Raw genomic sequence first — 21,740 nt, 5'->3', positions numbered from 1 at the left:
GCTGCCTTTCCTGAGCAGAAATGTCATGCCAAAGCAAATACTTGCCAAGAAGACAGTAAATACTCATTTAAAACTGTTTAAAATTAATGTGGAAAGAGCTGGTTATTGCCTTCATTATTACCTACTACAGGCAGGTTGTTACCTACTACAGCTTGTCTAATAGTCTTATAGGCTATATTGTGCCACACAATGGACATGCTATCAGTATTTGAATTGCAACAGGTGTCAGAAAATGGAAGGAAGGGCTGTGGGAGAAAGCAGAACCAGTGCCTTAATGAGGAAATCAACTACTGCAAACAGAATCCTCAGAAATGCCTCTCTTTCCTGTTCCACTCCTTCTCTGCTCTCTCCCTGTATCTGGAAAGAGACCAGAAAGCACAGCCAGAGATTTAAGTCAGCACACAGTCTCAGAGGGATACTTTGACTGAAGGAGGCAGAAATTACTTCCACCTACGCCTTTCCAGCTAGAATTCCAGCTGTGTTTAGCAAGTCTATCCTCTTCTCTCCCTGAAACCTTGTTTGACTCTCAGGTAATGTAAGATGCCAGCAGTGGTGGTGACTAACAGAGAATTATCTCAGTACAAGACTCACAGGAAGGAACTATGCAGCACTGTTGATTTCAGTGAGCTTTAGGTCACAGCACCATAAAAGTGCTGGTTGGAATAGGGGTCTGGAGGTTTGTAGCCTGGTTCCCTGCCCATAGCAGGACTGCCACCAGCACTGATGCCACAGCAGGTTCTGTATGAGCAGGTATTAACTGAACCACACTTACTAAAACACTTCAGTAACAAGTTTTCCATTATAGCAGACAATCTGCAATAATTTATGTCTGTCTTAGGCTATCAAAATCATGATAACAAAGGCAAAGGAATGGGCCAGAAATGGTCAAGGAACAGGCAGAAATTACTGAGCTCACAGTAACCGAAAAGTCGCACTCTACAGTTCTTGCATGTTTCATCACTGCAGAACTTCACCAAGGTTCCATCCAGGCTTACCTGGGTGAGTGGCTCAGGAGGAGGTGGTGGTGGTGGTGGTGGAAGTTCTAAATTAGGGTCTGGAGGTGGAGGGGGCAAATCATCCCCACATTGTCCAGCACTGGTAACATAGACAGCTGGTTTAAAACAAATGTCATTATCCAAGCTTATTGAAGGCTGAGTGACTGTACTTTGCTGGCTGCTAGAAGTTTTCTGGGCTTGCAGAGTTCTCTGTTCAACATCATTTATGTCTGCTACAAGATCTGCCATTAAAGCATCCAGGTCTTTGTCCTCTAGGGCACTTAAGGATTCTGTAAAGAAAACCACAAAGTGTGTCAGAACAAGTGCAATACAAACCACTGTGTTTGCAGTTCAGTGGAGATGAAATTGCAGGAGGCATGGTTACTGTAACATAGAAGGGTTATGGGAAAGGAAACAACCTTTTAAATGGGTTCAAGTAACAAATGTCTTTTAGGAATAGCCAGGAATCTGGTCAGACTGAAGTTCAGAGTACAAGGAACTCTACAAATACAAATTAAACAGGACAGGAAGCTTCATTTATCATATAGTCTCAGGCCTTATGATGTTATGAAACCTCGCCCTGACCCAGCAAGTGAGCATGTGCTTAGTGATACAGAGCATTAGACCATTAGACCGCATTTACTTACCTTAGTCAAGTAACACACTGTGTAACCTAGGCCTAAATCAAGACTCTGCATATATACTACTGTGCTACAACTCTGAAAAGAAGCAGAATCAGAGAGCTCTAATACCCAGGAAATGGTATGGTAGCATTTGTAGCACATCAGTGTGATCAATACCTCTGACACACTTCATGCAATATACCTCATGTAATATGCAGGGGTTTGAGGAGCCTTTAATAAAAAAACCAAAACCAAACCAAACACACACCAACAACAAAAGCCACAAAATAAACCCAAACCAAACAAAACCCACAAAACCCCCAAACAAGACAGTCTCTTTTGAAAAGTATCTTATCAACCAGATAGAAATATTAGAACTTTTGCTTCCTGTCCTCTAGTCTGTCAGGCTGCAAGATAAAATCCTATACTAGAAATTCGCCAGCAATTCCTTCTTTGGTTCTTTGAAGAACCCTGGTACAAGAGATCCTGAAGGATGATTTAGCTCCCTAGAAGAGAAGGGTTCTTTAAGACCCAACAGATGCAGTAGTTTAAGTCTTTGTCAAGAGTCTAGTTTAAAAGAAACTGAATTGGGAAAGCTTTAAGTGGGATTCTGGAAAGGGATGAAGCGCCCTGAACTAGATGCTGGTAAATGCTAATACAGTCCAACAAAGAACAGATCATTCAGCAGACTGAGTCTGAACTTGGCACTAGACCATCTCAGTTTACTCTGCTTTGCCTGCTATGTTAACAGCATCTCCCCAAGCCTTTCTTTCCAGTGGGAAAGTTGGCTTATGATCCTCTCTTGTTACATACTATTTACCCACCTTGCTGGGAGAGGCATTAGGTAAGTCTAACAGTGAACTGATTCTGGACAAGAAGGTTAGAACAGGTTTAACACAGGTCAAAATCAATTCAGGCAAACAGAACCACTCAGAGAAAACAAAACCAACAAAACCAACCCAAACAAACTACAAAACATGACAAAAACCAAACCACCAAACAACCAACCCAAACAAATCCAAAGGGAGGGTTCTTTTTGATAACATTCCCTCAGGTAGTTCATCACACAGCCTCAACAAGCAGCTGTATGTGCAAAAGGGACAGTGCAAAGCAGAATAAGAATAAGCAATGCAGAGCAGAAGTAGATGAAGCTGATACTTCCACTGGACAAAAATGTTTTTGCAGCTCTGACCTCACAGTGAGGAACTTCCTCTTCTATTCAGTTAAATCTTTACTTAAATAAGGTTGCATTTTAGAAAGTTATTTGGCAGACTTCTCATTTTTGCTTTCCTCTGCATTCAGACATACTAAGTCTGATTCATTTATGAGGACACGCATGTCTCAATGTGTCTTGAAAAAAAATCCCCAACAAAGCTTACTATATATACTTCCCCCTCCAACAAAAGAGAGGAGTTGTTTTTTTTGGGGGGTTGCCTTTTTTGTGTGTATACAAAGGTGTTCAAAGCTTTTCTTCTCATTTGTTGCTGTGAGGGATTTTACATAAGCATAAAAAGTATGAAAGAGTCCATTCAGCTACTTACCATTTAAATCTTTAAAGCCAACTGTAAAGCTAAATTCATTGTTGGACACTTTGGGGGATGGAGGTTGGACGGTCTCCACTCCTAAACTCTGTTAAGATAGGAAGGGGGAAAAACAAACAAACAAGTGTCTGATGACATAATTATTGTTACATCTGCAAATCAATTACCTGTATTTTCCTAATGACATTGATTCTGCCTCAAAGACCAGAATGACACAGTAGTTTCTGGGATTATGCCTAGACTGGTAAACTAAAACAGACCAGGACAAGGGTTCAAGCACTGTCTCACAATTGTGCCCTGAAACAGGCTGTCCAGAAAGGTAGTGAAGTTTCCATCTCTGGAGACATTCAAAACGTACCTGGATGTGTTCCTGTGTGACATTCTCTAGGTGAACCTGTCTTGGCAGGGGGATTTGAACTTTATGATCTCCAAAGGTTCTTTCCAACCCCTACCAGGCTGGGATTCTGGGGTGTCATGTGTTTAATGGTGTGAATGTTTCTCAATCCAACACTGCCCCAAGGCAACTGCAATTCCCGTCAGGCAACACCCAGGTTTCATGTGGGGAGCAGCAGAGGCTAGGGCTGTTTGTAGCAGAGACTGGATAAAGGCAGACTGATTTTTAGGGTCTGGTGTTTTTTTCTGAAGGAAGGTGGAGGGTAGGTGATGGAAGAATTTATCTCTGTGCACATTTGAGCTACTCAGTATGGTTTGCTCTAGAGTGCTTTAGTTACCTATGCAAATGTAACCTAGCTGTCACCTTCTCATTAACAGCTCTCTCAAGCAACCCCAGCTGCACTGACATTGCCTTACTCCTCAGGCTACTTGTTTTCAATGTCTAGCAGAGAAATTTAGTTGGAGGTTATTCAAAACAATGTATTCTGAGTGGAGATACCTGAACAATGTAGAAAGTCTGCCTCATTTCCCTACCACCTAACAGCTATTCTTCTAATCTTAATGGAAAAAAAGAATGACTTACCTGGGTCAGCATGTCCATCTCCCCGAGTAAATTGCTGAACATTTCATCTATATCCTCACATGTTTGCTCCATCTGAAAGAAAAATCATCCCCAGACAAAGAATCAGTACAAGTTCACATCAAAGCAAGCAATGGTCAAATCCAAAGGATACACAACATTCTTTTATTTTGCTCCAAAGGAACTTCAAACTGCTGCTCATGACTTGCAAAAACCTTCATCCATAGCTTAGAACTAGCTACTAACAGATCCAGACTCAGTCCTGTAGATGCTTAAACACACACTTAGACTTGGACTATGCACTCACTGGGAGTTCCAACAACCTCCTTGCATTATTTCCATTTCACAGGAAATCATTAGCTAATAAACCATGCTTGGATCTTAAACATCCAAGGAATGTAGATAGCAGGAGGTGAAGAAGGAAACAAAGTTTGAGGGTGAGAAATTCCTGAATGCTTCATCTTGAAAACTTTCTTCAGCTTAGAGTTCTAATGCACCAGGAGTTTATCAGGTGTTACTTAGTGAAGGACATGGTCATGCTTAGGTACATGACCAACCTTTTCTCTCAATACTTCTCCCTGCTTGCATTCAAACACTAGTGCACTGAGAGAACCCCAGTCTTAGCTAACCTGAAGTCATCTGAGGAAGAGCACTGAGATAAAGAAAATAGGTACCTGATGCAGGACGGTACATGGTGGCTCTTCTAGCAAGGGTAGGGTGTGAGGATACCACTACACAGTGGTGCTGCTGAGATACTGGGGAGATGAAGCTTCTGTAATAATCCTTTTCTTCACAGAAATTTATTTGAAGAGAGAGCAGGGTAAAAGGGTGTCTGTTATGGAACACTGCCAGACAAGGACTATAAACAAGACTGCAAGGGCTTGAGAAGTCTGGCACTGAAGGTATAGCAGTAGCATTCAAACTAGGGTCAAACTTTAAACATCTAAGTAGTCCTGTTGGTTCACTGGGTTTGCACACATTGGTGTGCACACACTGGGTTTGTGTGCACCTGTACTGGGTTTACATGGCAAGGTTTTTGATCATAGCAGGTGGTTTGTAGGGGTGGCTTCTGTGAGAAGACAACAGTAGCTGCCCCTATGTCAGACAGCAGTTCCAACTGGCTCTAAGATAAACTTGGTGCTGGCCAAAGCTGTGTCCATCAGCAATGCTAGTGGCACTGTTGCCACAATATATTTAAGAAAGGGTAAGTGAGAAAGGGGAGTGAGAAAATAGCCCCTGCAGACACCAAGGTCGGCAAAGAAAGATGAGGGCTTTGAACTTTCAGTTTTCTCAGAACCCACACTTACAGATTTGGGAACTAGATGCTGCTGAAAATGTTTTACTAAGATGTGGTTGGCAAGGCTGAGGGCAACCCTAGTCCAGCAGCGGAGATGGCACAGCTATGTCCATGTGACAGGGGACACACGTCACACATGGCTGCACAAATGGAGAGCTACAGTCATCTTGTCTGCTTCATTTCCAGCTGACAACCCCACGATGGATGTCTCACTCTCTCTGTATGTATCACACCATCATGCAGAGACTTCTGTATAAAATTCCACTCCGGTAGATTGGCAGCATACTGCCTGGGTAAATGATTACTGAATCTGAAGGCATTTATTTGAATCAACAGCTGTGTGGCTTCCTACACACCTGGCACTCAGAGAGTCAGTTTTCACAGAACAGATGAAATAGCACTGATTTGATCAGGCAGAGCGAAGTCAGATTTGTTATGAGACACAAAAAACCCAGATCTGCAGTTCACACTGACAAGTGTCTCATCAGTGCTTAAAGAATACTGAATAATTTCATGTTTTCTTGTTTTCTGATTCGAGAGAAGAAAAGATCTGCTGGGGGAATCTCACCAGCTCTAGCCATTTGAATGGGTTTGTGGGTACTGGCAAGATCTGCTTTCAGGAGAAGCTGTTCCTACTGCTTCCTTTGACAAACTGAAATCCTGCTTTGCTATATTTTTTTTCCATGATAGTAATATAAACATGGCAAAGAAAAAATATTACTCTAGGCTTGCAAGCAGGAGACCTTATCAAGAAGAGTAAGAACTGCCTAAAAAGGAAAAACCACGAGGTTTAAGAACTCTCTTTTGTAGTTAGGAAAAAAAAAAAGGCAAGAGATCTGAATATTGGATCATACAAACACTTTCCCAAACAACAGGATTTGTGCAGATTCTCTTTGCAATGATACGACTTCTGCATCTTCAGAAACATGTGATCCATAAAGAAAAGAGTAATGCATGGAAAAAAAACCAACCCAGTGTGCAAAGAATTCTGTCAGAGTTACCACTGGAAATTGGATGTGGGTTAGTCACTGATGACTTCTCCTCATCGATTCAAATCAATGACATTGAATACTAGGGGTGGTGGTGGGGTTTAAACCTTAAGCACATAGGGGATGGGAGAAGGCTTGCACACACACAGAGAAGGGAATACATCAGTGTCTCTTTCAATGATCAGACATCCATCATCATCACCAGACTGATAAAGTCATATTTGCCACCTACTCAGGGCTCTTTTTTCCCCTCTTTAACTTTTATTGATCCAATTCAGGAAGAAAATATTAGCATCACAATCACCAAATACCTTAGTCATATGAAAATTCCCCAGATTCATCAGGGATTTTGTCAAGAGCTAGAAACATGCAAAACTGATTCCCCCAAACGTGGAACTGCAAAAGAGTGTCCATCCCCTCTCCTCCTTTTTTTGACTCCTCTCCACCATCATTCCCATTTCTTTTATTGATTGCTACAATAGGAACAAGCAGACAAATCAATATGCACATTTGGGAGTGATTCCATTCAAGGAAGATGTTGCAGGATTTTGGACCAGCAAACCCTTTTGACTTTCATAAATTGCCTTGAAGCTATTCAAACCAGAAACTCAAGTGAAACCTACAGGTGTATGAGCTATTATTAACTGAAAAGGGGAAAAGATTGACCAAAGTCCCCAGAAAGTTGAGTTTTATACTCAATCCTCCTCTATATCCACTGCCCAGTAACTTTTCTGTTAGGCTTTTCTGTAGAGAGTACTAATGCCAGTGACTCTTAGCATCATTATAGTACTAGTAACTCTTAAAGCCACTGTCAGCTAGAATAAATTCAAGAGAAAGACAGTACTTTGACAATAACTTTCTCATGCTGTGCATACAATTTTAAGCAGAGAAAAAGATACAGAGTTAAAATAAAAAGAGGAAACTGTGGTTGTCAAGAATAAATATGCTAAGAAGGGCCTTGTGGGAAAGCATAGATGTGAAACCTAACCTCTTTTTGAAGTGATTGATTTTCAAAGTCATCTTTTCCAGAACACTTTTTGAACTAGCACCAAGCACACAAGCAAATGTATTCCTGATCTTTTATTTCCCTCAAATTTCACAGCCTGCAACCTTCACATCCCTCAGTTCAAGAAGGACCTCAGGGGGCTGCTTGAAAGAGTCCAGCACAGAGCCACAAACATGTTGAAGGAATGGCTGAAGGAGCTGGGGTTCCTAAGCTTGGAGGAGACTGAGGGGTGACCTTATTAATGTCTGTAAAGATGTGAAGGGTGAGTGCTGGGAGGATGGAGACAGGCTCTGCTCAGTGAGCAACACTGGTCTCTTGTGGGAATGGGGCAGGATTCAAAGGCACCAAAGGAAAACAGTGACTGAGTAATTCCTTGCTGAGATGCAAGACTGGAGAAGCAGTCCTTGCACTCAATCTTACAGTGCAAAACCTTACTTGGGTTAAGTAGAACCTCACTTATGCCATTTAGTGTCATGCCCTGAGAGATGGAGCAGAAACTGCCTTTCCTGGCATATGCTATGAATTCTGCAATTAAAAATCAGGATATTATTTCTGCACGGCTGCACACATTGTGATTTGTTAAGACAGAGAATAATAAAATGACTTTATTTTGTTAAGAATGAAGAGAGTTTTGTGATTTGCATAAAAGGACAGCACTACGTATGAACACCAAGGAAACAGAACTGCTTGATAGAATTGCTAGCCCTTGGCAGGAAGCTGACAGCTCAAGCAGTACAATTCATACAAAATTCACTCTGATTTAGAAAGAAACTATTAAAAAAGACCATGAAAGCTGACAGAGTGATCGTACAATGCAGCTCAAAAACCCCAGGCTTGGTGCTACACTGAGCAGAGCCTGAACTGTTAGTATCTGATAGCTCTGTGAGTTAACTGAAGCCAGTCCCCTTCAACAGGAAGAAAGGGCTCAGTCAGATGGTAATGTGGCTCCTGCACTTGCAATCTAAAAGCAGGCTGAAAGCCTTGTGCAACAGCGAACAGGAAGCACCAACGGTATCACACAGGAGATTACCATCTCTGCAACTCAGCTGCAGTGGAGCTGATGTAGTTTAAATCAATCTAAGGGCTGCAAACAAAAAGGAACAAGGAAAGGCACGGTATCAGCGCAGCAAAGGCAGACAGGAGATTCACACAACAAAGGCTATCAGGACCTGGTCTGCTCCATGACCTGGGGAACAGTTATAGGCACATTAATCAAATGCAAAGCATTGATGTTATTCTTTAATTGTCACATATGCAAACAGCAAGGTTAAAAATTCATTGACAATAATCTTGTAAGTCACACAGAAAGATGAAGAGCACACCTTCATCTCCTAGCCCCACACTGAAGTGTGTAAGCCGTGGTGTGCCAAGCCCACCAACACAAACACTAATGGTTGGACTCTCCAGGTGAGCACTACCAGCACTGCAATTTCCTGCTTATGCTTAATGCTTTAGTGCTTTCTGAATTAAGAAATCTTTAATGTTTTAGAGAGACCCACTGAGCAGCCCAGTGGCTGAATCACTCAGATAAGAGATTCACCCTTACCCGTAGCAGACTGTGCAAAGTCCATCATCCCATATCAAAGACAGAAAAATAGAAGAGAATTAGGGAAAAGAGGTGAAAGTGACAGAAGCCCCATCATAGAGAGGAAAGCTAGAAAGAGGGTAACTGATTGCCACACAAAGCAAATGTGCAAGTAGTGTGATTTTTAAAAAGGCATCAAATCCTAAAGGAAAGTTACTGAGGCATCAGCCTGTCCCCGCTCAGAACACAAAAATCAATAGGCATTGATGAAACTGAAAGTCTGCACAACCATTCCAGGGAAACATGGACAGTATCACTGTGAAACTCATCATCAAAACTACTGAGTTAGCAATCTGGGAAGCTGGTTTCTCTCCAAGCAGTTATAGCTAGAAGTGAGAGTATTCCTGAGAGTTCCAGGCAAGGACCATGAACCTCATGTTTTAAGACCTGAAGCAAGGGCTTCACCAATTTGTAACCAGAGTCAAACTTGTCTGGCAGACAGGTCACACCACTCCTCCCAGCACAGGATTCCTTATACCTCCTTCTGCAGCGATGTGGTGCTAGCAGAGACAATTTGGTGGAGACAAAGAGCTCAACAAACTGACTGCAGGTTGGAGACGGACCTAACTAGGCCTCTTACAATGATTTTACAGCTAGGTGTCAAGAAAATGATTCAACAATTAGGTGGCAAGAAAAAGTCCAGCAACTCAAATGTGACTCATATACCTAAGTGAGGCAGAATGGAAGTTCCTTAACCACCTATTGCATCATGTCTAGCAAAAAGTCCCTACCACACATTTAGATCAATTTTTAAGAAGTAGAAGATGAGGGATCATCTATCTCTGTGGAATTCAGGCTAGTTTGTTACCAACTCTAGGAGACACTATGAAAGGAAATCAAAGTTTTTGAGTGGTAAAGCAGAAATGGCAGCTGCCCCCAGGCTTTCAAAATTAAGGATTTGGCAATGAGCATGTTGACTTTTCTCTTCCTTACCTATATAACATGGCCCTGTAACTCTCTTTTAACACTAACTCATATTTTGAGAGGATGGATCAAAAGCAATTAGACTGCTTCCAGCACTGCATTTACTTAACACTGATAAGTGTGGCATTTTCCAAGAAGAAGATTGCACACACAGTTAACTCTGAAAGCAGTTTCTTACCCATCTCATCTGTTCTTCTGGGAAATCTGGTATGCAAGTTTATCTGCAGCTGAAATTACATTACACATTTATCTTGGGGGTGGGTGTGATGTGTTCTAACTCTGCTCAGGATGGAATGAAAGCATTACACTAAAACACCAGAAGTTCCAGGAAGGCTGATACAACTGCAAGTTGTAGCAGTTGCTAGTTTAAAAGAAGGTCACATCTGGCTTTAGATTAAAATGAAAATGGCAGATAGATACAATCATGTGAGAGAATTTTCCTCCAATGCTAACCTGGGGCACTAGAGCATCTTCAGGTAACCATGCCACAAAAAACACTTCTAGCATTTGCCATTCATTGCTACAGGCCAATTTCTATGTATGCTGTGGAACAGACTTTGAGTCCAGTTGTCCTGATGTCTTGTATGGCATTGCTCAGAATGAATCTAGCAAGACTAAAGGCACACCTCGCAATTAAGCTTACAACTCATACTCTACCCAGATGTAAGCACAAACATCTTTAGATAAGAGCACTCCAAACTCAGGGATCCTACTTCTGTTTGAGAGAAATTGAAACCAGACCATCTATACAATTAAGCCTCTTAAAAGCTTGATCCCTTTTTTGCTGTTTTGGAAATTCACAGTTAACTCTTGTATTAGAGTAACAAACCTGCAGTTAGGACTGAATTTGGAGGAAGTCATTATTACTGCACTTGACAGCAGTTGTATTTTACCTTTGTTCAGTTAAGATGGTAACTTCACCACCACAGGAGCTCCTGTGCATGAGTACACCAACTGAGCACAAGCACACCACCATTCTTTTCAGTGATATATTTCAGTACTTCATTTTTCAGTAGAAAGTGTTTCAGTATGTTTGTAAAGCACCACAGGACACCATGGGAGTCTGAGGCCATCCTTCAGATGCTGCCGCCTCAGCAGCTCCCCCAGGCACTGTCCTAAGCACTCACTCTCTTCTTTACCCTACTTGCTCAGTGCTGTTTGGGAGAAGCCGCTCTGGGTCCTGTTCTTAGCATGAGGTGGGGTAGCAAAATTACTGAATGGTCCTGGAGGCTTGTTTAAGAGAGGCTGAGAGGAACAAGGGAGCAAGTAAAAGCTTCTGCATGGTATGTCAGGAGGAAGTTACTCAAGACCAGAGGAGGGGTTAGCAAAGGGCTCTCATGCTGAGATGTGAGGGCAGGAAGGACATTTAACCAGTGACAGGCAGCATATGCTACTGCTATGGAAAAGAATTACAGAGGGATATAGAATGCAGGCTTTTAAATACCTCCATGGATAGTAACTTAGCCAGCCTCTTCCAATATCCTTTTGGTAAAGAAATGTTTCCTAATGGCCAAGCTAAACCTTCCCTAATGCAACTTGAGGCTGTTTTCTCTCATTCAAGTAATGAGTGATAGATTGGAATAGATGATCTCTATGGTCCCTTCCAGCCTAAGCCATTCTATGATTCTGTGACTCGCTCTTACAATCACATGTTCTCAGCACACATGGTATGGAAAAGGATGACTGAAAGAGGAAGAGACACTGGCATAAAATGCTCTGATAAATGACTGAAGCAAAAGGGTGAGAATAAATCTGTAACTGAATCCATCTGTTTGTGTATTAAGCTCAAACAAAGCAAGCAATGCTTTAATATGAGCTTATAAGTATTTTACCAAACTACAGTGCTCAGCACCAAAATGAAATGAAGATTTTTCAAACTCTCTCAGCTTCAGCACTGCCTGAAGACTCAGGTATAACTTCAAGGCCCATTATTAATATTCCACCTAGAAGAGCTGTTTATTTCAGTCCATATAACACACAGTGATCACAAACTGCTATAAGCAGTAAGCTTCAGTCAAATATCCATAAGGAAAGTGGAAGCCTGGAGTCACCACAGATGGCACATCATTTTGGTGTGGCTGTGGTTGCTTTGCCACAGCCCAGCAAGGCCTGAACCGCACAAAGGAAACGGTTATGGGAAGAAAATGCTGCAAGAGAGGAACCTTGTGACCTTTCCAGTGTAATTCTTCCATTTCTGTAAGGTTTTCCATGAGAAGGAAATGCCACTGCCTCCCTCTCTTGTTAGCTTACCAAGTGGAAGAGGGATGGAATGACTGATCAGAGGGAACAACAGATCAGAGCTGGTTGTCAGAGTCAGTTGTCAACTGGTCAGAGACAGCAACTCCACCATGACACAGTGGAAACAAAGGAGGCCAATTTAGCAACAGATGTGAAAGGCTTTGCCAAATTTCAGGGAATAACATGGCCTTCATGGGAGAAAACTGCACTTCAGTTTATGCTGAATCCCTTCCTATGACTGGCACCCAAAATCACTGGTTGATTTGCATTTGCTCTCTCAAATGCTTGGGTCTGCCAGCTTCTTCTCAGTCATGAAGATATGGTCACCAAAGTACAAAACTATGCTGTAATCACATGCATGTGGGAATGTTACCTGTGCTCAGCTTTGCAGCATGTTTGCTCAGGGTTATCTCAGCAATTCAAGCCCTTCAAGCTACACATACAGCAAACCTTCTAAATACAATATTTCATCAACAAGCACAGAGCAAGTAATGTAGATTTGACTGTTATTTAAATGGTTATTAAAAAAATAAATACAGAGACAAAAACCACATCAACTTCCCAAAACACTCTAGGGGCTGTTGCATCATCCTTCTGTGCTTCAGTGAAATTCCCATAGCAAGTGAGAGACTGAGGGCTTCTAGTACCACTAGAAAGGGCTGGGAAATCTTCAGAAGTGCACCAAAATCTTGCTCTGAAGCAGAAGTAGCCATGGGCCTGCAGTCTGGGCTACCTGAAGATGCAGTGAGAGTACCAAAACCGATCAGATGAAGCCACTGAGAAGTACATTTTCATTTGCTTGCCTGTATGGACTTGGTGGCAGGGGACTTACAACTCTGTAGAACTTGCCCAGTCTTTTGGTGAGCATTCATCCAGGCAGACACATTATATAGCAAGTTATTTTGTCTAAAACTGGGGAATCAGAAGGTAATTTACAATTTTTAATCAGCAAAAGCATCCTGTGAGTGTCCCTATGATTTTGGCTGGTAGCTATTGTCTCTGTCCATGATGGACTAGCAAAGCTGCTAGAAGCAGATTTGCTCCCATACATCCATACTCTCCCTGACAGCTGTAGGTAAAATGAAAAGATCCTCACCTGAAATTTTATTATATGAGTTGGATTGTCTGAGGACAACTAAGAACTTTCCTTTGTTACTGATAATTTGCCTTGTAGGGTCAGGAATCAATAGTCTGGATGATAAGGAAAGCTGACTAAAAAGACTGCTTTTCCAAGAGCAATTTTACTGGATCATGCATCACTCCTAATCATGAAAAAACATATGGTGGAGTTTCTATGACAACTGCATCTGACCTAGTGATCCTAGGCCCTTTTTAGTCAATGAAGGGAAAGAAAGGCAATTTTATGGAGCATGATTCATGACAGCTGTCTAAAACTGGGCAGCTGACCCAGGTTTTAGCATTAGCTACCTCTCTCTGCTGACTGTAAAGGTGACTCAGAACCTCAAGTGACTAACTAAAGTACTGATGGCTAAAGCTGAGTGAGAGAAGGATCCTGCCTATAAAGTCTAGGGAGTGCTTTGAAACATCTGCATGGATGCAAGTTACCACTGTCACTAGGATCCTCCCCAAAGAAACAAGCTCATGCTTTTGTGTCACTGCAGGCAAACAAGAGGTCTTATTTTCACTTTCACCCCAAATCAGCACCTGGCCATGTGAAGGTCAGATGAGTCTGCAATGAAACAAGTCAAGCCATAATGAAATGAAAGACTAAAAAATTGTCTGGAGGGTGGGGGTGGGGGTGGAAACCTGGTGTGGTTTGCAGAGAGCAGGAAAGGACAGGGGCTTTGAGATCTGAATGATACACAGGAAAACCAAATTCAGCTACATTCCTGTAAAGCCATCTCTGAAACATAACCACCCCAGTAAATCCACAGTCCCAGGTTTTTACTACCTAACTCTTTACCATCGAAGAAATCTCAGGCCTTAGCACTGGGTTAAGCTGTCATGCAGCAGGTTCCTCCGTTCACGTTGCTGCTGTCTTCGTGCACATTGTTACCCTGCTTGTGCACGTTGTTAACCTCTCAAATCTATTAGTTCTTGAAGATTTATAAAACAAAACCAGATCAAGTCTGCAGCCTGATTCACAGGTGCATGAGTTACAGTGTGTGATTTAGTAGACACTGCTCAAGTATAGCAAGAATCAGAGTTTTGGTCCATGGAAAACCATACTTAGCTGGAATAAATACATTTGGTAACAAAATAAACCAGCACTTCAAAGGCAGTGTACCCTGCTTGACAATACTGAACATCAGTCACAAATTCCAGCACAAACAATTAAAACACAATATTTGACTCAAAACCCCACAAAAGTCTGCAGGACCCACAGGAGTTATTTAAAGGAGAAAGAAAAGACACAGGGAATGACTAAAAGTAGTCTTCCAGGGACAGTACATTTTTCCAGTTATGTGTGCTCCCAGATAGATCAGAATTCTCTGAGAGTATAAAACAAGGATCACTCAGCTATCTGTAATGCTCCATTGCTTAAACCTCCCAAAGACATTTGTAATCTGCATTTTAAACCAAATTAGCTCCATTTTCAAGTAATGCTTGCACAAAGCATGAAATACAATTAAAGGTAATGGTCTTCTTCAAAAGCCCACAGGAAAAAATGGAACTGAACAGGTTCTGCAAAAAGTTAAACATTCTGTTTTACACATAAAGCTTTAACCTAAATTCTTATTCTTTACAAAATTGCTAGAAAAACAACTTTGTAAAGTTAGTGAATACAAATGAGTAGAAGCCTACACAGGTGGAGCAGGTCATCTAGTAAAAGGCCTCCGAAGCGCTGGGTTTTACCTATCCGTCTCCAACGAAGCAGATTACAGTACCACAGAAAGTTAGGGGTTGGAAGGGACCTCAAGGGATCACCAGGTCCAACCCCCCTGCCACAGCAGGATCACCTAGAGTAGGTCACACAGGAATGCATCCAGGTGCATTTTGAATGTCTCCAGAGAAGGAGACTCCACAACCTCTCTGAGCAGCCTGTTCCAGTGCTCCAGCACCCTCACAGTGAAGAAGTTTCTTCTCATGTTGAAGTGGAATCTCCTGTGTTCCAGCTTGTACCTGTACTAAGTGTACTAAATCAAGATGTACTAAATGAAGTCCTGGAAACACTGTATTTACACCACTATTGTGCAGCACAGTAAATAATTGACAGTGACATCAACAAAGTCATATGCAAAATGAGTATTTTTCTAGAAGCAAGTGAGGAATGGATGACAAAACATGCATGTCTTGCAATTCACTAAGAGGAACTAGAACCACAGAGGAGAAATGACTGCCAAAGTCCTGCAAGCAGAAGTTTTGAGGGGTACAGTCAAGCTTGAGCCAAGCGAATCACAGAGTAATCTGGGGCAGGAAGGCACTTTAAAAAGCTAGGTTGTCCCAGTTTGGTGGCAGGCTGCATGATATGCTGCACAGAAGACTCTATGGGATACATCTTCCCAGCATGCCAACAAATGGATTTAGTAATTTCTCTTTTAGTTAACAAGGGACTGAAAAACTAACCCAAGCTTCTGGAGGCTGTGTAGGTTACTTCTCAGTGATATTCAGATGAGGGTATTGTGCAGGATGGGCCTTCTCAAAGTCAAGAAGCACATCTGTTCCTTTCCTAAACCATGTGGCCAAAGGCCCTGCCAGCATGGGAATTGTGTTCCTTCTAAGTCTGTACCGGCTGTTCTGCCATAACCACACCACCTTCTTACACGCTTAGGTTAAGAATGATAGATTAGCACAGTCACATGGTGTATTTTTGGGACATTTGTGCCAGGCTGCTTGGACAGCAGCCTCCTTGCCTGCCTTTCACTTTGCCAACACAGCCACCTAAAGCAGGGCACTGCGTCCCCCGGCTGGGATCCCACCTGCCTCAGGAGGCTGCTGGGAAGCTTCTGCAAACCTCCTACTCGACCTTCAGGCTGAAGGTGTGATTCAGTTCAACCAACACCCACTGAATCCCACTACTCCGTTTCGACTCACCGAGGCCACCTTTGCCCCGCAAGGTTCCGTGTCCCGAGCAGGGAGCTCCGCGTGTGAGCGGCTCCCCGGGAGCCGGGCTTCCCTCTGCGGGCACTCCCGGTGACCACCCGGGGCTGCCGCCCTCCAAACGCCGTGCCCAGAGCAGGGTTTTCTGCAGCTCCTCATCTCGAGCACCGCTACTCGCCAACATTTCCCACCACATCGTGCGGGACTCCACATGTCCCCACCACGCCTGCCTCACGCTTCCCGCGACGGCCGCACCTCCTCCCTCCCACCCCGTCGGGGGTTCCCAGGCTGGCGCTGGGAGCCCTCGGAGCTCCGACAGCCCTTCCCCGCCCTGCTTACCTTGGCACGCAGAAGCGGGGACCGCCGGTTCCTGGATGCACAGGGCGACGGGGCTGCTCTGTGCACCCCTTCTCTGCAGGAGCTCGCCCGCCCTCCGCCGCTGGGGAACTGGGGCCGCCCCGTGGGCTGCCGAGCGCCCTGGGGCGGCTACCTCCGCGGGAGCCGCCCCGATGCAGGCAGCACCGCCCTCGGGCCAGGAAGTGGGCTGCTGTCCAGGCTCTTCGGGGCTGCTGTTCACCAACTGTGTGGCCAGCAGGGATAAAGTTGTCAAGTAAAAAAGTCCGAAGTGCTGCAGGCAGCATGCAAATAAACCCTTCTCTTGATTTAAAATCTTCATTGACCATAACTTTGCCAAACCAACGCTTTTGGCTGGTTTTTTTTTTTTTTAATTCCATATCTAAGGCACTGACAGACTGTGAAGTGTATTGAACAAAGGTGAAGATTGTCGCTGTCATATTTTAGTTCAGTTTAGAAAAGCAATCAGGTAGTTTAGCTTAGTCTTGTGTTTATAGGCAAGTTCTATTAAAACTCCAGGTTTTCCTCCAAAGCAGACAAGAAATCTCTTGTTCCCTTCCTCCAACACTGCTGGAAAGAAAATAATTATAGCAGAAGGATGGTAGCTTTTAAAATTGCCATTGTGTTTTGCACAACAAATATGTTTCAATGCTTTAAGGGGTAATTGCTTTGAAAAAGTCCAGCTGAGACAGCTCAGCCACATTTAAGAATGAATTTAGGGAACAGTACATTGTTTTGCTCATGCTAGTTAAAAAACCCAAACCAAAACAACAAAACCCACCCAAATTATTTCACTAAGAAGCTGGCTTAAAAGTCCCAGAGACTTTGCTGAGGTGTGGCACATGAAAATACATCTAAATCTAGCAAACTTCTTAGCATCTTAAAAATCATGCACGTGGTTGATACACAGGTTCAGCAGCTTGGGAGTCTGAGATTCCATGGATGATGCTTACTCTACTTGCCAACTTTCTTTGGAGTTGGTTCCTTTTGCTTTTTGGGATCATTATGAAGCTAAGGAAAGAGGTCATTTCAAAAGATCAACTCTCAATTAATCCATGTATCTTTATATGTGGATATCCCAAAGTCAAATTTTAAACCAGCACTTCGCAGTGAACACTCTGCACAGACAAAAGAGAATAATACTTGATGGTGCATTTTGTTGTCTCAGCATGGTTTTTCACTTCTGTGTGTGACCTACCAGCAACATGGCCACACCCTGATTACACTAGTGGTTTCACACTCATTACGCTGTTGTTTAAATACATGACCAAGCTGTTTGTAACAATAATGCAGCAAACATCTATTCTGCTTGTACAGATGAGCCTTTGTTTTCTCTTTATCTAGACTTTTTTTCCTTGTCCTCTCCAAGTACCTTGAAGTAATGCTAAGAAAGTTGAATGGCAATATTTTCCATCTCTCCTTGTACCTGGATGTAACAGGCAGCATTCTTTCGAAGAGGAACCGTGGAGATCAGAACAGCACATCTTGAGAAACCAAGGAGGAAAATCATAGAAATCCCAGAAAATCTTGAATGCTGTCAGGGAGGTTTCTGGGCTGCATTCAGGAGCATAAACATTGTGCTCTCGTGGGATGGGTGGAGGCTATCATGTAATCATAAAGAAGAAATGTGGTGAGGGAAAAGCTGCAGCAGATACAGACTTGATTAACAGCGTGTGTCCTGATGTTAGAGACAGGCAAAGTTCATGGTAAGAAGCAGGTGGAAATATGTAATGCTTCCTAATTTATTTTCTCCTCCCTCAGCTGGAATGAATGTGCAGCAGAATCACTCCCCTGACTTTCAGTCCTTCACTCTGCTCTTCTCCAAAAGCTTTTCATTTTCTACTGGAAAGAAGGGACATGTGCCCCACCCATGTCAGAATTGTGTGTTTAACAGCAGCTGTGTGACTCAAGATCTAAGACATGCAATTACAAATCATTCTTTTCCTTTTCTTATCATGGGAGAGCAGATCACTGCATAGATATGCTGTCATAAAGCCTCAGCTGGAGGGGAGACAGAGCTTTACTAATCTCTGCAGTCCTTGTGGACTGCATTTCATTGTGATGCAGGTATCAGTTTCCTTCTGCCCATCCATCCTTCCATCCTTCTGGTGGCATCTTTCAGCAGCTCAGAAGTGAGGAGTTCTTTCTCCATAACTGTTCATAGGAGAGTTTATATGCATTGGTTCTTAGAGTGGAAAACCAAGAGCAAAACAAAGCCTCAACCTGGGTGAAAAGCTGACACCTGGAATGTCAGTAGTGAAGCCAGCAAGTTCATGTTTTTTGCCTGCAGGAAATCAGGACAGAAGTACGTTTGAAAAGTTTCTCATCTGAGTTTAGTCAATAGAGCTCTGCCCACAATGAAGATTTCAACATGGATTTGCACCTTTTTTCTTTTTCTTTCCTCTGTGTATGGTAGGGCCTCAGGTTAGTCAATGGCTTCCATCTCTACATTTAGAATATGTTCAGGCAACAATTTGCATGTCCAGACATTAGACTATTAACATTTCAAAGGCCTTCAGTTGAAGCCAGAGGTGCCTGAGGGAGTCTTTCTCCTTGGGTTCAATGAGTTTTAGATCAGAGTCTAAATTTCCAGCTCTCATAAATATCACTCTCTGTACATCCATATTTCTTGTGGCTCTTTATGAACAACAAATATATGTCCCTTTTTGTTCTTCAGAAACATCTATTCAAGGCAGCCCACTTCTTCACTGAGAGAACTGAGCATCTGACACAAATTGCAGCTGAGGCAGGAAAAGCCTGACTACCAGATCGTGTTTATTAGCTTTATTAATCTTATGATAAAATGAAATTGTCTGTGCCCATAAAAGGAAACCTGTAGATGTTGTGAAATGAAATATTGAAATCTCAGCTAACTTATTCAGAATGCTACTTGCTATTAACTAGAGGATTGTAACCTGAGGGTCTTAATTTAAAATGTCAGCATTTATTACTAACATTATTTCTTTAGCTTTACAAGATAGGCTTTTAGCTATTGCTCAGAGCAACATGTACAGAACTTAGCTTAATGAGAAACACAATTTAAAACTGGACATTTGATTTAATTAATGTCCTGTGTTAGCTTTCACATGTAGAAAACTGAGGATGATATGAACAAAGTTTTGAAGCTTCTTACTGAAGCTTCTTACTGAGACTAAGAGCTTTGTCATACCATGACAGCTTTGTCCTTCTATGGCTTTCTATGGCCTGTATCTGGTGCTGGACTGCAACAAAATGTTTCTGAGCTAAGAAGTCAGGATGAGACTCTCCTTCCAATGACATTACCCCACCTACGACCAGTTGTGTCACTTTTACTCAAGGCTGGCATCACACGTGACATAAGGCAATGAATGGTTTACTGAGATTGATGTAGTAATCTAAGAGTGTTTTCCAGATGATGTTCACAGATTCACAGATTGCATTGTGTTGGAAAGGATCCTCAAAAGTCATCTTGTCCAACCCCCTGCAGTCACAGGGACACCTCCAACTAGATCAGGCTGCCCAGGGCCACATCAAGTTTGATCCGGAATGTCTCCAGGGACAGGGCCTCAGCCATATCCTTGGGCAACCTGTTCCACTATTTCACCACTCTCATCACAAAGAATTTCTTTCTTATGACCAACCTAAATCTACCCTGCTCCAGTCTGAAACCATTGTCTCTTGTCCTATCACCACAGACCTTTTCAAACAATTCCTCCCTAGTCTTCCCGTAGGTCCCCTTCAGATATTAAAATGAAGCTATAAAGTCTCCCCAGAGCCTTCTCTTCGCTATGCCAAACAGCCCCAATGCTTTCAGCCTGTCTTCATGTTGACAATACAGTTTTCCATAACATACAAGTTGAACATGAGCTCTATTTGTGTTTAATAGAATCAATAATAAGCAAAAGAGGAACTTGACAACAGCGTTGTGCTTCCTTTGGTAGTGTGCTTTTAATTTTAGGAGGAGGAATTGAATTCTTACTTCCTCTTCCATTAAGAACTCAAGTTTCTGCACTACACAGCTGCAGTGTACAGTTGATATTATTTTTAGAATATTACTATAATAAATATATTAAATATTGTCATATTTTCCTCATATGACAGCCTTGACTGTCCAATTGTCAAGAAATATTTGTACTCTTGCATAGTAACACAACCATTCACTGACCACAGCAGAGCTTTCTATGAGAATGAGGAAAAATAAAAGAAGTTACAGAATCCTGCAGGAAGGCTGGGGAGAGATGTTTCATAAGAGTGTCTAGCAATAAGAGAAGGGAGGATGGTTTTAAGCTGAGGGATAGCAGGTTTAGACTGGATCTTAGGAAGAAGTTCTTCAATATGAGGGTGATGATGCTCTGGAATAGGCTGCCCAGAGTGGATGCCTCTACCCTGGAGGTGTTCAAGGCCAGGCTGGATGAGGCCTTGAGCAGCTGAGTCTAGTTGAGAGGTGTCCCTGCCCATGCTGGCAAGGTTGCAGTAGATGATCTCTAAGGTCCCTTCCAACCTAAGCCATCCTGTGATTAACCAGCTTCACTATTCCAACCAGAATCATACGCTGGTTTACTAGTCTTTCATGTTCCTGGGTTCTTATGTATTAGCTGTGTCAGTGGCAACTGCAAGAGTTTCTTTCAGGACACATCAAGGCAGGATGTGGCTTTGGGGTAAAACTTTTGCAGAAATTATTTCAAATAATGTAGCTTGCCTTTGGGAAAACTGTTCCTTCTGCACACAAAATATGATAAGCATGAAAGATCTTTTGGCTAATAATGTTTCTCTGAAAGTAAGCTGATTTTCTCAAACAGTCTTAACAAATCATTTATCTCAAGCTCTTAACCAGTTTTGCCCAGGATTTTCTGCTGCATTTCAGCAGAGCAATTAAGGAGGTGTTTGTCTCATGCAGCCCACTGTATTTGGTGTTTATACTTGGTGCTTTCTTATTCATGTTGAGGTTTCTGCTCCCTTTTGGCCTCAGTAACATGATTCTTATCTCTCTGAACATAGTTCAAATGGTTTGTGTAGCCATCACATTTCTCCCTACAGTATTCTTTTGTTATCATTTTCAAATGAATTAAATTTCCAGCAGCAGTTAGATTATCTCCAACCAACAGAGAACCTTTCTAAGTGCTGGTAGAAGTAGTAGATATCAAATATGTTTGTCCTGGGATTAAAAACAACTTTTCAAAGGCTTTTTTTTAAGAAGTCTCAGATCCAAAGAATAAAACATGAAGAGATGGGAA

General features: G+C 42.5%; 1 protein-coding gene across 1 annotated transcript in view; it reads right to left on the bottom strand.

The window, feature by feature from the left end:
* The window catches only part of APBB1IP (amyloid beta precursor protein binding family B member 1 interacting protein), a 43,938-nt gene extending 39,731 nt beyond the window's left edge, over nucleotides 1-4,207 (bottom strand). The window contains exons 1-3 of the mRNA XM_009898553.2: nucleotides 4,136-4,207; nucleotides 3,160-3,247; nucleotides 996-1,285 (exon numbers count right to left, since the gene is read on the bottom strand). Coding sequence (XP_009896855.2) covers nucleotides 996-1,285; nucleotides 3,160-3,247; nucleotides 4,136-4,207 — 450 coding nt within the window. The remainder of the gene's footprint in view (nucleotides 1-995; nucleotides 1,286-3,159; nucleotides 3,248-4,135) is intronic.
* Between the last annotated feature and the right edge of the window lie 17,533 nt (nucleotides 4,208-21,740).

This window comes from Dryobates pubescens, chromosome 21 (genome assembly GCF_014839835.1).
Source record: "Dryobates pubescens isolate bDryPub1 chromosome 21, bDryPub1.pri, whole genome shotgun sequence".
NCBI classification, from domain to species: Eukaryota; Metazoa; Chordata; class Aves; order Piciformes; family Picidae; genus Dryobates; species Dryobates pubescens.
The sequence above is the reverse complement of the archived record's forward strand: the minus strand, read 5'-3'. Positions and strand labels throughout refer to the sequence as shown.